Below are 14797 nucleotides of genomic sequence, written 5' to 3' on the forward strand. Positions count from 1 at the left end.
GGGGCGAATCCACGTACCCTTGGGCAGGCATCCCACTTAAGGTTATTTTCTGAGCAGGTTAACCTGAGCAGGTTAACCTACACAGAAATGTAGGCATTTCTGTGCCTGAGCCCTTCTTAGCACCACCTGCTTCATTTCATTTCTTTTTTTTTTTTTTTTGTCTTAATTTTATTGCATTTTTTTAAGGTTACCAAAGTGATGCCGTGTTCGTTGTTGAAAATTCAGAAAATTATAGATAAGCAAAAAGGAAGAACAAGCTCACCCATACTCCTCCTCTCCATTTGATCTTTATTAACAGCTGCTGTATAGTCTTTCAGCCTTTTTAAATTTTTGGTGCAGGTATGCCTTAATTTATGAACTCGAATCATACAGAACATACTATATTGTAACTTGCTTTTTCACTGGGCATTAAGTAGTCTACCACGGGGCTCAGCACACTGTGGCCCACAGCCTGTTTTTGTGTGGCCTGCGAGCAAAGAATAGTTTTTAACTTATTTATTTATATGTTTTTTGGCTGCGCTGGGTCTTTGTTGCTTCGCGCAGGCTTTTCTCTCTAGTTGCGGCTAGTGGGGCTACTCTTCATTGTGGTGCGCAGGCTTCGCATTGTGGCGGCTTCTCTTTGTTGCGGAGCAAGGGCTCTAGACGCGCAGGCTCAGTAGTTGTGGCTCGCGGGCTCTAGAACGCAGGCTCGGTAATTGGGCGCAGGGCTTTAGCTGCTCCACGGCATGGGGGATCTTCCCGGACTAGGGATTGAACCCGTGTCCGCTGCATTGGCAAGTGGATTCTTAACCACTGCGCCACCAGGGAAGTCCCAGTTTTTAACTTTTAAATGGTTGAAAAAAATATCGGAATTCCCTGGCAGTCCAGCGGTTAGGACTCTTTCACTGTGGCGGCCTGGGTTCAATTCCTGGTCAGGGAACTAAGATCCTGCAAGCAGCGTGGCACGGCCAAAAAAAAAAACAGTTGAAAAAAAATCAAAAGAAGGCTACTATTTAGTGAGATGTGAAAATTACATGAAGTTCAGATTTCAATGTCTACAAATAAGGTTTTATTGAAACGTAGCCACGTTATGTATCATCTATGGCTGCTTTTGTGCTTCAAGGGCCGTATTTAGTAGAGGAATAGAGACTGAATGGACTCTAAAACCTAAATTATTTACTGTCCGGTCCTTTACAGAAAGCATTTGCCAGCGCTTGTTCCGCATGGTGCATTCTAGGGGTCCATAGTGTTCCTTTAAACGGATACACTTTAAAATTTATAAACAATCTCCTACAGAGAGTGGTTATTTGGGCTCTTTCTCCCTTTTTGTTATTATAACTAACACAGTGAAGAACAGCTTTGTAGCTAAGTCTCTCTCTATCCTTTGTTCTTTTCCCAGGAGGTATCCATCTGGTCCATAAACATTACCTGACTATCTCCTGAGTGTAAGGCCTGCATCTGGAAGCAGGAAGGGACACAAAAATGTTTGGGAAACATGACCTCTGCCTTCTAGGAACTCTTTTTTTTTTTTTTTTAATTTATTTATTTTGGCTGCGCTGGGTCTTTGTTGCAGCTCGTGGGCTCTTTTTTTGTGGCTTGTGGGCTCGTTTTGGCAGCGCACGGGCCTCTCTAGTTGTGGCATGTGGGATCTTAGTTCCCCGACCAGGGATCAAACCCGGGCCCCCTGCATTGGGAGCATGGAGTCTTAACCACTGGACCACCAGGGAAGTCCCTAGGAACTCTTGATCTAATGGGGGAAGCAGGTGTTTTCTTAGTAATTCAAATTCAAGGCCCACGGGAGCAACAGTAATTAACTGCTACCCTTCGTGGGGTGCTTTCAGGATGCCAGGCTGAACACTTTGTACATGTGATCTTCTGCCAGGTTTACAACAGCACCATGGGACACTCAGTGGGTGCTGTCATCTCCATTTTACAGATGAGGAACCTGAGGCTGTCAGTGCTGGTGATAGCGTAACGGGGATTCCGCTCAGGCTGTTACCCAAAGGGCTCTTCATGGGCAGCCAGGTTTTAATGCATAATGTGCTTGAATAGACTCTTTCAAAATATAAGCCCTTCCTGATGTTGGACTAGTCAGAAGACTAAAGGACTCGACTGGTAACTAGTTACTGTGGCTGGTGAGCGTGCCAGGGAAGTGAAGACTCGTAGAGTCAGAAGGGCCTCAGTGGTTGTTTAGTTTCTCAGATGCAGGGTTCAGAGAGGGCAAGAGACCCAGATGTGTGGCCAGCCCACCAGGAGGGAGGCTGACCCTCCAGTTTTTTGGTATTTCCGCAGGGGAGACTAACAGAGCCTTCAGGGGCACCCTCCTTGGAGCGCTCAGAGCATGTCTGAGCAAAGGGCCCGCAGAAGGAGAGGGGCCCCAGATTTGACTCACAGTCATTCTTGTGCACTAGGTTTTTTGTGGAGCATGGTAGTCACATTGCTTCCACATTTGGAGCCCTGATCTAACCCATCTGGCTAAAACCCTCAAGTCTTACAGGAACGAAAGCAGGCCACATGGTCTACAAAGGATACATTTTTCTCTGATCTATAAAACTATTAACACAAAAAGTTTAACCTATAACTCTTGAATCACATTTTATTGTACACTTTAGTCCAGAAGAATAGCTTTCACAAACCATTTTATTTTTTATTATTTTTTTTTAAAATTTATTTTTATTTATTTATTTTTGGCTGCATTGGGTCTGTGTTGTCACACGCGGGCATTTCTCTAGTTGTGGCGAGCGGGGGCTACTCTTAGTTGTGGTGCGCAGGCTTCTCATTGCGGTGGCTTCTTTTGTTGCAGAGCACAGTCTCTCGGCGCATGGGCTTCAGTAGTTGTGGAGCATGGGCTCAGTAGTTGTGGCATGCAGGCTCTAGAGCGCAGGCTCAGTAGTTGTGGCTCACGGGCTTAGTTGCTCTGCGGCATGTGGGGTCGTCCCGGGCCAGGCTTGAACTCATGTCCCCTGCATGGGTAGGCGGATTCTTAACTGCTGCGCCACCAGGGAAGCCCCGACACAAACCACTGTAATCCAGAAGAATGAACTTGCACGAAATTGGAATTGTCCTGGCAAGTTCAGACCATGTGATCACTGTATATATAATAATATGAAGGGCTTCCCTGGTGGCACAGTGGTTGAGAATCTGCCTGCCAATGCAGGGGACGTGGGTTCCAGCCCTGGTCTGGGAGGATCCCACATGCCACGGAGCAACTGGGCCCATGAGCCACAACTACTGAGCCTGCGCGTCTGGAGCCTGTGCTCCCAACAAGAGAGGCCGCGATAGTGAGAGGCCCGCGCACCACGATGAAGAGTGGCCCCCGCTTGCCGCAACTAGAGAAAGCCCTCGCACAGAAACGAAGACCCAACACAGCCAAAAATAAATAAATTAATTAATTAATTTAAAAAAATAATAATAATATGAAGATGCTTTATTGGGTCACTGTGTGGTTCCTCTCTTAGCTTAAAGTCGCTAAAAAGATGGAGATAGACAGCCACACTCTGCCGCTGAGCTCTGTAGCCTTGAAAAGTGCCATCAACCCTTTGAACCCCGGTTTCCTCATCTGTCAATGGGGCTGATCCTAATTGGCCTTTCCATGGTTCTTATGCCCAGCACTCAGGGCCGTGGGTGCTGTCCTGAGTCAGCACAAACATTTGCACAGCTCATAACAGTGATGACAGAATTCTGTTGCAAAAGAGGCCTATGCAGTCAAGAGGCATTTGGGATCCTGTCCTGAAGTCCTGGACCATCTACTAAGGAGCCAGAAATGATAGGAAGGCAAGGTCCCAAATGCCGGCCAGCATTCCTTTGTGTGCAAACAGGGCCAGAGTTCAGAGAACAGAGAAGTGAATGTGGGTCGGAGTGGTTGGAGGACATCTCAAGAAGAGATTTGAGTCTCTGTTGGCATGAAATAAAGTTGAGGACCGGAAGGCAGAAGAGTCTGGTCTTCAGTGAGCCCCACAATATCCCGTTATGATGTCACTGCCGAGGGACTCCTGCTCAGGACCAAGGCCCGCTGCCCATGTTGAAATGTTGGTTGTTGATCTGTGGGTGGTCTCACTCTATGTTGTGCACATTAGAATTTCCTGAGGGGCTTTTGAAAAACCAAAGTCTGCAAACTTTTCATAAATGGCCAAATAATAAATATTTTCGGCATTGTGACAGTATGGTCTCTGTCACAGCTACTCAGCCTTGCCTTTTACTGCTCCAGCTCCCACAGACAATATGTAGTTGAATGGGCCTGAGTGTATTCCAGCCATGATTTACAGACACTGAAATTTGAATTTCATATAATTTGCACGTGTCACAAGGTACAATTCTTTTTCAACCATTCAAAAATGTAAAAACCTTTATTAGTTTGTGGGAGGTACAGAATCAGGTGGCAGACTAGATTTGGCCCTTGGGCCCTAGTTTGCTGACCCCTGGCCCAGCCAAAGTGGCCATCTCTGGAGGCACTGAGGGGGCAGTTGGCCTGAGAAATTTCCAAGCGTCCACTTATCTGGGGGTCCAAAGATGAGTTCAAAGCTATCGACCTTTCCTGGGCTATGCAATGTCCTTTCTTGCTTACTTGCTGGGTGATAATAGTAAGGCCTTTTCTTCCATCAGGGCATCAGCTCAGAGCAGTGACCATCCCTGTTTTACGAAAGAAATGGTAGGGTAAGGGATTTAAGAGCTGGTTAATGCCAGGGCCCTAGCCTGATGGCCTCACACTGGGACTTTTATACTGGCTCCCGTGCAGAGAGGCACCTCAACTAAAGCTCTTTCCTGCAGGCCAGGCCCAGTGGTGAACCCTGGACACATGCTCTAGGCGGCAGATCCTATTAATATTATAAATATTCACATCCTATCAGGGAGGCAAGGCACAGAATGTTGACGCAACTTTCCCAAGATTACACAGGTCATAAGTAGTAGATTTTGGATTCAAAGCCTGGGAGGATGGTTCTAGTCTACTGGGCTTTCTCACTTGTGGCACTGTTCACATTTGGGGCCCTGTAATTCTTTGTTGAGGGCTGTCCTGGGCTTTGCAGGATGTTGAGTGGCATCCGGGCTTTTTATCCACTAGATGCCAGGAGTACACTCCACGCTGTGATGACCAAAAATGTCTGCACAGTGCTGTGCGTCCCCAAGGGAGCAAAGTTGCACCCAGTTGAGAACCCCGGATTACCATATTGTCTCTCAAATGTAAGTGCTTGTTTTTGAAAGTCCAGACCATAGAGTTACTTCCATTTATCTCAGATAGCTTTGTGCCTTGAAATTAGATCCTGGGGGTCAGATAGACTTCGATTGGAAGCCCAGCTCTGCCACTTGCCAGCTGTGTGACTTGAGGTCAGTGGGCCTCTCGGAGCCTCGGTTTCTTCATCTTGAGCAGGAGATGATGGTCTCCCCTGCATAAGGCTGTGGGGATTCAGGGAGGAGCCTCCTGTGCCCAATCTATGGTGACATTTGAGGATGTTTATTCCTTCCTTCCCAGTGCAGTCCTACCTGGTCTCGTGCCTGGGCAGCTGATGGTGTTTGGTGTTTGGTGTTTGGCTGACAGCTCTGTTGTGTAGTTGACCGCACCTGAAGCTACTTCCAAAGTCACCGTGGAATATTTCAGCCTCCACACTTGCCTGGGAACGAATGCCTGCCAAAGGTCAGTCCCCCAGAGCCAATGTTGATTGGCCTCCAACTTCATCAAAAACAGATAAAAATAGCCACTAGCCTCAGGCTGGCCCCACTGAAGCAAAGCCACACCAGCAGCATTGTGTGTTCACCCGTGTACTTCGCTGTGATGGGTTTGGGACCCTTCTGGTGGAGGGGCTGTGTCACCAGTTTTGAAGTCAAAATGGCACCGTGAATGGTTTTTCCCAGGCCACAGAATGGTGTTTGTCTAATGGTTGAGTTTTTCTTTGTTGCTCTTTAGGTCAAATTGCTGAGTTTTAATGTTGTGTGTATAAAAATGGGATGTCTCAGACTTTCTGAAGCCACAGGATCAAGCCAGCCAGTTGGGGAAGACCATGGACAGAATGGGGAGGGTGGATGGTTGGGGAGGAGGCCATGGGCAGAGGAGTGGCCTGATGCCTTTCTTGGTTAGATTGGGAGATCAGTAGCCCCTGATCCTCTTGGCATCACTGCACTGAAATAATATAGAGTTTACCGTGTGCCAGATGCCATCTTTTACTTTCTATGTATTGATATGAGCTTATTTAATCCTCACAATCCAATGAGGTACATGTTATTATCCTCATTTTACAGTGGAGGATACTGAGTGCCTTACCGAATGGATACCAAAATGACCATGGCTTTCGGCATATCCCTATTACAAAGTTAATAGCTTTTTCTTCTTACTGAAAATAATATATCATGGCAGAAGATTTAACAAACATAGGCAAAGAGGAGAAAACAGAAACCACCCATAATTCAACCACTTTGAGACAGCTACTCTTAACATTTTGGTATCTATTTCCCTAGATCAGGGGTCTGCAAACGATGGCCCTCAGGCCGAATCTGCCTGTTTTCTAAAGAAATAAAGTTCTTAAAAACAAACTGAACTGCTTGTTGGTTAATGGAATGTAATTATGATGAAAGCACTGTTCATATTTGTAAGATGATATTGACCTTCAGAGTCCTTTTCTAAGTCCTGTTTCGTTTCAGCAGTTCAGTCCTAGGAGGTTTTAGAAGAAAAGCTGCTTGCAGTTTGTGGGAGGCAGGAAGGCCAGTTCAGGGGCCGGAAATCATTTGTTCATTTGTTTGTTCTTTCGGACAACATGCATAAGCCTTGTTGAACGGAGATAGTCTTAATTGAAAATACAAATCCTGTGGTGGCATAGCATCATTATGGGTTTCTGTCATTCATTTCTGGTTTTGTTTCCTGGCCAAGAAGTCCGTTTTTTCATTTCTGATAGGCAGAGCTTGGCTTGGGGCGGGGGTGAGGGGGACAGACTGCAGGTTTGTGGAAGGCTTTTCCCACGGGGAACTGTCCTGGGTGCAGAGACTTTATACAACAGAAAATGCCCACACCCAACATTTCCTGGTGTGATGGAAAGAGCCCCAGTCCCGCTGACTTGCTGGGTGATTCCCTCTACCTGACGGGACCTCAGTTTGCCCATCTGTAAACTGGGCTTTCTCTCCCCACAGTGGCTTATTGGCTTCCAGCTTTGCTCTCCCCGGTGATGTGCTGGCAGTGTTCCTTAGGGTCTATCAGTTCTTTTTTTTTTTTTTTTCAAATATTTATTTATTTATTTGGCTGCGCCGGGTCTTAGTTGCGGCACGTGGGATCTCCGTTGCCGCGTGTGGGATCTTTTGTTGCAGCATGCGAACTCCTAGTTGCAGCATGTGGGATCTAGTTCCCTGACCAGGGATCGAACCCGGGCCCCCTGCATTGGGAGCACGGAGTCTTAGCCACTGGACCACCAGGGAAGTCCCGGGTCTATCAGTTCTTCACCAAAACTTTTGGCCCCCCGAACCCACTCAGCCCCAGCCTCCCAAAATGCCTGGTGACACAGTTGCTGGATGCACCCCTGGGTGGCGAACCTCTAACTTAATGCCTGGCAGGTGGCTATCTCCCTGCTTGAATAGCCCATTTCCAGGTTGAGAGAGTGGGCTGAATGCCTGATTCTGCACGTGTCAAAACCCCACCAAATGATAGCAGAGAGATCTTTCTTAAAGAGCTGGAAACCCATCAGGCCCTGGAAGAACAGGAGGGGAAGTTGGCAGCAACATTTTGGAAGCCAGAAAGCAGAAGAACAAGCAGTCACTGGCTGAGCAGAACCACGAGGGCTGAGCCGTCAGGCAGCAGTGAGGGAAGCTGAGAACCTGTGCCCCAAGAGGCGCAGGGATTAGCAACATTGGGTGCCTCTGCGTCTGGGAGCATCTACCTGAGAAGGATTGGGTGGAAGAATCCCAGATCCCCTCATCTGCTCCAGGTGGCTGGAGGCTGCCCACTTCCACCCCAGTAGCAGGCAGGGGGTTTGATCTCTGGAGAGGGAAAAGCAGAGGGTCTTTGGACTGGAGACCGATGGGCACTGCGGAGCATGTGGAGCCTGTGTCCCGAACCGGAGGATGGGTGCTGTGTACGTGCTGAATCCTGAAAGCTGCCCTGTCCCCCAGACCTGTCCCAACAGTTCTCCCACTTCCCCCTGGTCCCTAGGCTCCTGGCCAACCTTTATCCTACAGGCAGAAGACCCCAAAACTTGTCCTCACTGGGGGAATTGGACCAGCCAGGGAGGATGACTCTAAAAATACTTGGGGTTCCCCAACACACAGTCCTCCCAGATCACGCTGCATTGAGGTCAGGGTCCAGTGACCCCAGCACATGCTCAGTACTTCTCATCAGCCCTCTAGTTCCTGCTCTTGGTCATGAGGAAGCAACCATAGCTTATCAAACATTTGGGTGCAGTTTCTAAGATGGAAGGCAGGCCCCAAACATACAAACAAAGGGGACACAGGAAACGTGGGAGCAACAGAAACCACATCAGGAGAAGAGAACTTGGAGAAGCTATCATAAATACCCTCATCGGGGGCAGGGAGGATATTATACACATAGGAACAGGATGTATAGAAAAGGGGATATTGACAGACCAAAACCAAGCTCTTAGATGTTAAAAACACGATATTAGAAGTCAAAAACTCCACTGAACAGTTAGGAGATGAGGCTGAGGGAATCGCCCAGAAGGTAGAAGAAAAGAGAGAGAAAATAGGAGAGGGGAAAAATACATAAACTAGTGGGCAGTCCAGGAATTTCAACATCCAGGTAATAGGAGAGAATGGAGAAAAAAGAGGCAGGGAAGTCACCAAGGAAATATTTGAAGATAAATTCCCAGACCTCAGTTTCCAGACTGAAGGAGCCTGACAGCTTCCCAGCCTTACTGATGGAAGTAGGCACATACCTCAGCACATCACTAAAATCATTCCCTAAAATTGTAGAATACTGGGGCAAAGAGAAGATCCTGTAAGCTTCTGGATATGAAAAAACAGGTCACGTACAAAAGGATCAAGGATCATCATGGCTCTGGTTCTAGCGTTCTTGGAAGCCACAACAACAGTGACAGAATGCTTCCAAAATTCTAAAGGAGAAGGTTTTCCCTCTTAGAATTCCATGCACAGCCAAATGATCGGGTCCAATGTGAGGGCAGAAGGAAGACAGTTTTAGAACATGCAAGGCCACAAAACGTTTATTCCCCTGAACACCGTTTCTTAGAAAGCTACTGAAGGATGTCTTCCATTGAAACAAGAGAGTAAACCAAAGAGGAGCAAGACATGGAGGACAGAAAAAAGGGATCCAAGAGAACCAAAAAGAGTCTCTGAGGTGATAGTGGCAAGGGAACCCTATGCAGCCAGGATCAAGACAAGCATGTTGGGGCATTATTGTCATGTGTCCTGCCATTGTACCATCTTTTTAACTGGATGAAACTACAGGCGGATATGCCCCAGTAAAACACGGGAGTCCATCAAGAAAGAGGGAGCCATGTGGTCCCTCAAATTCAGGATCAAACCCCAAGGAAAGGCAAAGGGAATCCTAAGGATGCCAGTGAAGGGAAGTCCCAGTTGACGGTTGCATAGGGGTTTAGAGAACAGCGTCTGGATGAAAGGAGAGTCGAGGCCTTCAGGAATGATGTGGCCAATGGAAAATCATGGAACCGATCAATTATCTTACGTATACTAAGAGGCTGAGGAGTGAGATGAATTAGTGACAGATGCAAGGAAAACCAAGTCAATGAAAAAAAATCACTAACTCCAGGAAAAAAGAAAAAAAAAGGAACATCTGGTATACCACAGCCCCTCACCTGTGAATAATGATCCCAGACTCATAAAACACTGAATACTGAATTTACCAAATTGCAGTATACCTGTATTGAGAGGTTGGGGAAAGGGGAGCAGATGGGATGGCTGCTTAAGAGCACTAATTCCACATCTGTCAAGATAAGAAGTTCATAGATGGATGGTGTCTTAAATGGATGACTCATGAGATAATGTACACATATTGTTCAGAACCATGGAGATGTGTAAATGCCAGAAAGAGTCAAACGTGATTTCCTCTGGGGTGGGGTTCTAGAGGGGGGATGGGGCAAGGACCCTCTATTTGTTATACATTTTTTTGTTTTCAGTTTTTTCAAAAAATTTGATATACACGTACAGAAAAGCACAGGAAAGGTACGAACTGTTTAACAAGTGTAAAGTATTAGAATGTGGGAACTTCCCTGATCATAAACTTGCACCCCTGTTCTAAGCTTTTTTGTATTATTTGAGCTCCTAAATTATGGGCATATAAAGTAAGAATGACTCTAAGATGAAAAATCTGATCGTACAGCCTGGGGCAGATCAGGGGTTTGCTGCTACTTCACTTGTGATCTGACCTCTCGAGTCTCCTCGTAAAGTGTTTCAAGTTCCCCAGAGAGGGACTGCAAAGCAGCAGGGATCTGATGGGCTTTGGCTTCTCTGTGGATGTGCATTTCATAGCTGCCGGGTGCCCGACCCCCTCCCCGAGCGTCCCAGACCTGCTTGCTCACGGGTCTGTCCTGTTCCCTGGCAGGCCCAGCATGTCCGGGCTCCACCTGGCGAGAAGAGGCCGAGAACAGAAGAAGCTGGACCTGCACAGAGACTTTACTGTGGCTTCCCCTGCCGAGTTCGTCGTGCGCTTTGGGGGGGATCGGGTCATCGAGAAGGTACAGATGGGGTCCCGGCACTTGGTGTGGGGTGAGGTGGGCCAACCAGCCTCAGGCTGCAGAGAAAAAGTCCTGCCGCTTTGTGAGCGCTTGCGAAGGGCTGGGCGCTGGGGTTCATCAGCTTTTCACCCTCACGACAGCCTAAGTGACAGGTGCGTGACCCCATGTCACAGAGGAGGAGACTGGGGCCTCTGAGAAGGGTGGGGAGGCAAAGACCCTTCGTGCAGGGGGCTGCTTTCTGAGTTTCTAGGAGGGGAAAACCCAGCCTAAAACCCAGCCCTGCCCTCTCGAGGGGTATAGCTTCTTACAGGAGAGCAGACCCAGATACTAGAATGACAGTGACGGAAGGAAACAGCTAAAATTGGTGGTTTGTGAAGCTTTTCACATTGTTTCCTGTTCCAGCCGGTAAAGGCCCTGACCTCGTGCCGTTTGATCATTCCCGTCGTATTCACGGAGAAGCTAGAACTCAGGGATTTGACATTGGTTGTCCAAAGTCACGTAGGTAGTAAGTGCTGAAGTCAGGATTTGAACCCAGGTCAGTTTGACTGAAAGGCCTTTTTCTTTTCCATTTTATTTGAGGGTGGTAATAATAATAATAATAACAACAACAACAACAACGGCGGCAGCTACCATTTATTGAGGGTCTCCTCTGGGCCAGGTATCCTGTTAACTGCTTTACATTGTTGTGTCTCATTTAACCATCCCCACAGCATTGTCAGTGGGTATTATTTTACAGATGAGGAAACTGAGGCCCAGACAGGGGAAGTGGCTTGCCCGGGTCTCACAGCTAATCAGTGGCGGAGCTGGAATTTGAAACCAGAGCCCATGCCCTCACCCCAGCATCCTAAGTACAGCACTGAGCCACAGAGACTCATATAGGTTCCCCAACCCGGCTGCCACCAGTCTCCCTGGCTGAAAATGCACACACCCACACGCCCCCCCAAGCCTTGCTCTGATAATTAGGTTGAGGAAGCCATAGCCCAGCCGTTCTATCATCACTCACGGGAGGCATTTTTGAAAGGGGAGAAGGAACGCAGAAACTACGGTGGCCACTCGTGGGATGTGATGTCTGGGCTCGCATTCCCTTCTGTAAAATAGAGGCGATCACATCCCAAATCTCCAATGAGACTTGTCCTTCAGGGCCATCATGAAGATTAGTCAGCGATGGAAGGACCTTAAAATTATGGACTTGGTACAGAAGTTGGAGCTTTGAACCTATACACCTAATTTTTTTTTTTTTTTTTTTAACAAGAAAACTAGAGCTTGGTTTTATAGAGACCAAACCAGGAGGTTTACCAGTCTGAGCTCCTCATATGAAGATGAAGCACAGAGTGGGAAGGGATCTGCCTAATGCCACACAGCAAGTTCACAGCACAGTGAGAACCGAAACTAGGACCCCTCTGTTGCTGGGGACAGCCAGCCTCACTGCCTTTCTTCCTTCCCAAATCTGGGAGCTTTAACCTTCTGGATACAGAAGCAGCCACCGGGGACAGTTCAGAGCATAGGTCATACTGTGGAGGGCTCACGAGTTGCAGCTCTGCCACTTACTAGCTGTTTGATCTTGGGCAAGTACCTTAACTCCTCTGGGTTTTAATGTCTTTAACCCCAAATAGTGATAAAAATACAACCTCTTTCAAAGGGCTGTTGTGAGGTTGAAATGAAATGGTGCTGGTAAAATACACTGTACTGTAGCTTGGTACATACTAAATGCTCAAAAAATGTTACATGATCATGATGGCGCCAAACAGAGGAATCAAAAATCATTCATCCATCCCTCTGATCATCCATCCTCCCATCATCCATTCAACCATCCATCCATTGGATCATCCATTCATGCATCCAGCAGACTTTAAGTACCTGCTCTGTGCTGGGCTGAGTGCCGTAGAACTACAAAGAGGTGCCATGGGAGGCTCACAGAGGTGAGATGAGCCCTGGGGTAGCACTCAGCCTCCAGCACAGGTAGATGTGCAGCTCTGGCCCCTTCCTCGTTTTCCCCTGTCCAGGTGCTCATCGCCAACAACGGTATCGCCGCCGTGAAATGTATGCGCTCCATCCGCAGGTGGGCCTATGAGATGTTCCGAAATGAGCGGGCCATCCGGTTTGTAGTCTTGGTAACCCCCGAGGACCTCAAAGCCAACGCAGGTATTGATACTTGGGCCCTGACTTTCTTCGCCTCTGCCACGTCCCCCTGTCCTTACCTGCCCTCACCTCCTTCACCCCACCTGGGCCAAGTCCATCCTGGACCCCAAACAGCATCGCAGGGTACCTCTCCTGAGCTCGTATTTATTTCCCCTTTCTTTATTTAATTAAAATTCCTGCTGACAACAATAGTGACCCATATTCTTATAAAAATGCAAATGGTTAACATGCAAAGCGGAAATCTCACCTTTGAGAAACGTTACAGTAGATTGGTGTCTCTTCCTCCATATGTTTTCTTCTTGCACTTGTATGTACTGTTTTTCAATCATTCCTTCATTTTTCTATTTCTTTACCTCTCCATGTCTATTACCATTGATCATTCTGTTAATAACTATTGGACAATTTGCTTTTTTCCCTGAACAATTGTATCCCTTTACAGACCCTGCACACAGCAGCCAAACAGAACTTTTAAAAATACAGCTTAGGGCTTCCCTGGTGGCGCAGTGGTTGGGAGTCCGCCTGCCAATGCAGGGGACACGGGTTCGGGCCCTGGTCCGGGAGGATCCCACATGCCACGGAGCAACTAAGCCCATGTGCCACAACTACTGAGCCTGCGCTCTAGAGCTCGCAAGCCACAACTACTGAGCCCACGTGCGACAACTACTGAAGCCCGCGCGCCTAGAGCCTGTGCTCCAGAACAAGAGAAGCCACAACAAAGAGAAGCCCGCACACTGCAAGGAAGGGTGGCCCCCGCTCGCCGCAACTAGAGAAAGCCCGCATGCAGCAACGAAGACCCAACACAGCCATAAAAAAAAAAAAATAAATAAATAATAAAAATTAAAAAAAAAAAAAAAAAAATACAGCTTAGGTCCCATCAGCCCCCTCCTGTGTCCAGCACCAGCTACCTCACCCCCCCGAGCCTCCCCAGAGTTCAGGCCCTCGGCTCTGCTCTGCACAGACGTGGCCTCCTTTTTGCTCACTACAGTGAGGACAGGTTTCCTTGTTAGCCCCATTTTACAGATGAGATAATCGAGGCATGAGGGTGTAACTCACTTGCCCCGGGTCATGCAACCAGTATATGATGCAGGCGGGATTAAAACCCTGGGCTGAGTCCACAGCCTTAGGCTGTCGGGTCTCCCATCGTGCTCAGGCTAAAATTCCAGAACCTCACTCAGGCCAATTAAGGCCTCACATGACTTGGCCCCTGCTGGCCTCCTGGACCCCCATCTCCCGCCTCTAGACATCCATCCCTGGGCCCCAGTCACACTGGCCTCATCAGTTTTGGCCTCGCTCTTTCCTGTTGCAGAGGCTTGGAATGTTCTGGATGTTCTGCTGACAGTGTACAGCAGGTCTCCACCCCTCCACGCACGACTTGGGTCTCATAGTCCTCCTGGGCATCCCTCTCAGAGAGCCCTGGCGCTGCTCACAGTCTGTAGTTATCATGTTTGTCTCTTGTTTATCTTCTCCAACATGATAGTAAAATTCAGCGAGGAGAGGGTCATGGTCTGACTTCTCGCTTTATAATCTCTGGGACCTCTCCAGTCACCAACACGTGTTGGGTAAACATCAGAGGCAGGCGGGCCGGAAGGAAGCATGGCTCTCGAGTCTCTTTCCAAGTCTGCACATAAAGTTCGACATCATTCCTTTTCAGGGTCTTCGAGAATTTCATAGTACAGATGTACCAACTCCTGACTTTTGATTGAGTCTAGCTTTTCACAGTTCAAAACACTGCCCCGTGAACACCCTCTTACATCAGTCTTTGGCCTCGTCGATGAGTGTTTTCTTAGAACATATTTCTAGAAGTGGGATTCTGGTTTTAAAGAACATGAATATTTTAAAATCAAAACATTGTATTGTATTCAGCTTTGAAAAGGAAGGGAATCCTGTCTCATGTTACAGCAGGGATGAACCTTGAGGACATTATGCTCAGTGAAGTAAGCCAGTCAAATACTCTATGATTCCACTTATATGGGGCACCTAGAGTTGTCAAATTCATAGAGACAGAAAGTAGAATGGTGGTTGCCAGGGGCTTCGGGGAG

The 14797-nt window shown here is 47.8% G+C and overlaps 1 protein-coding gene across 1 annotated transcript in view; it reads left to right on the forward strand.

Moving 5' to 3' along the window:
- The window catches only part of ACACB (acetyl-CoA carboxylase beta), a 136485-nt gene that overhangs the window by 41293 nt on the left and 80395 nt on the right, over positions 1 to 14797 (forward strand). Inside the window, exons 3-4 of the mRNA XM_061169893.1 lie at positions 10487 to 10619; positions 12623 to 12761. Of these exons, the coding sequence (XP_061025876.1) occupies positions 10487 to 10619; positions 12623 to 12761 (272 nt within the window). The remainder of the gene's footprint in view (positions 1 to 10486; positions 10620 to 12622; positions 12762 to 14797) is intronic.

The sequence above is a fragment of the Eubalaena glacialis genome, chromosome 15, assembly GCF_028564815.1.
Source record: "Eubalaena glacialis isolate mEubGla1 chromosome 15, mEubGla1.1.hap2.+ XY, whole genome shotgun sequence".
NCBI lineage: Eukaryota > Metazoa > Chordata > Mammalia > Artiodactyla > Balaenidae > Eubalaena > Eubalaena glacialis.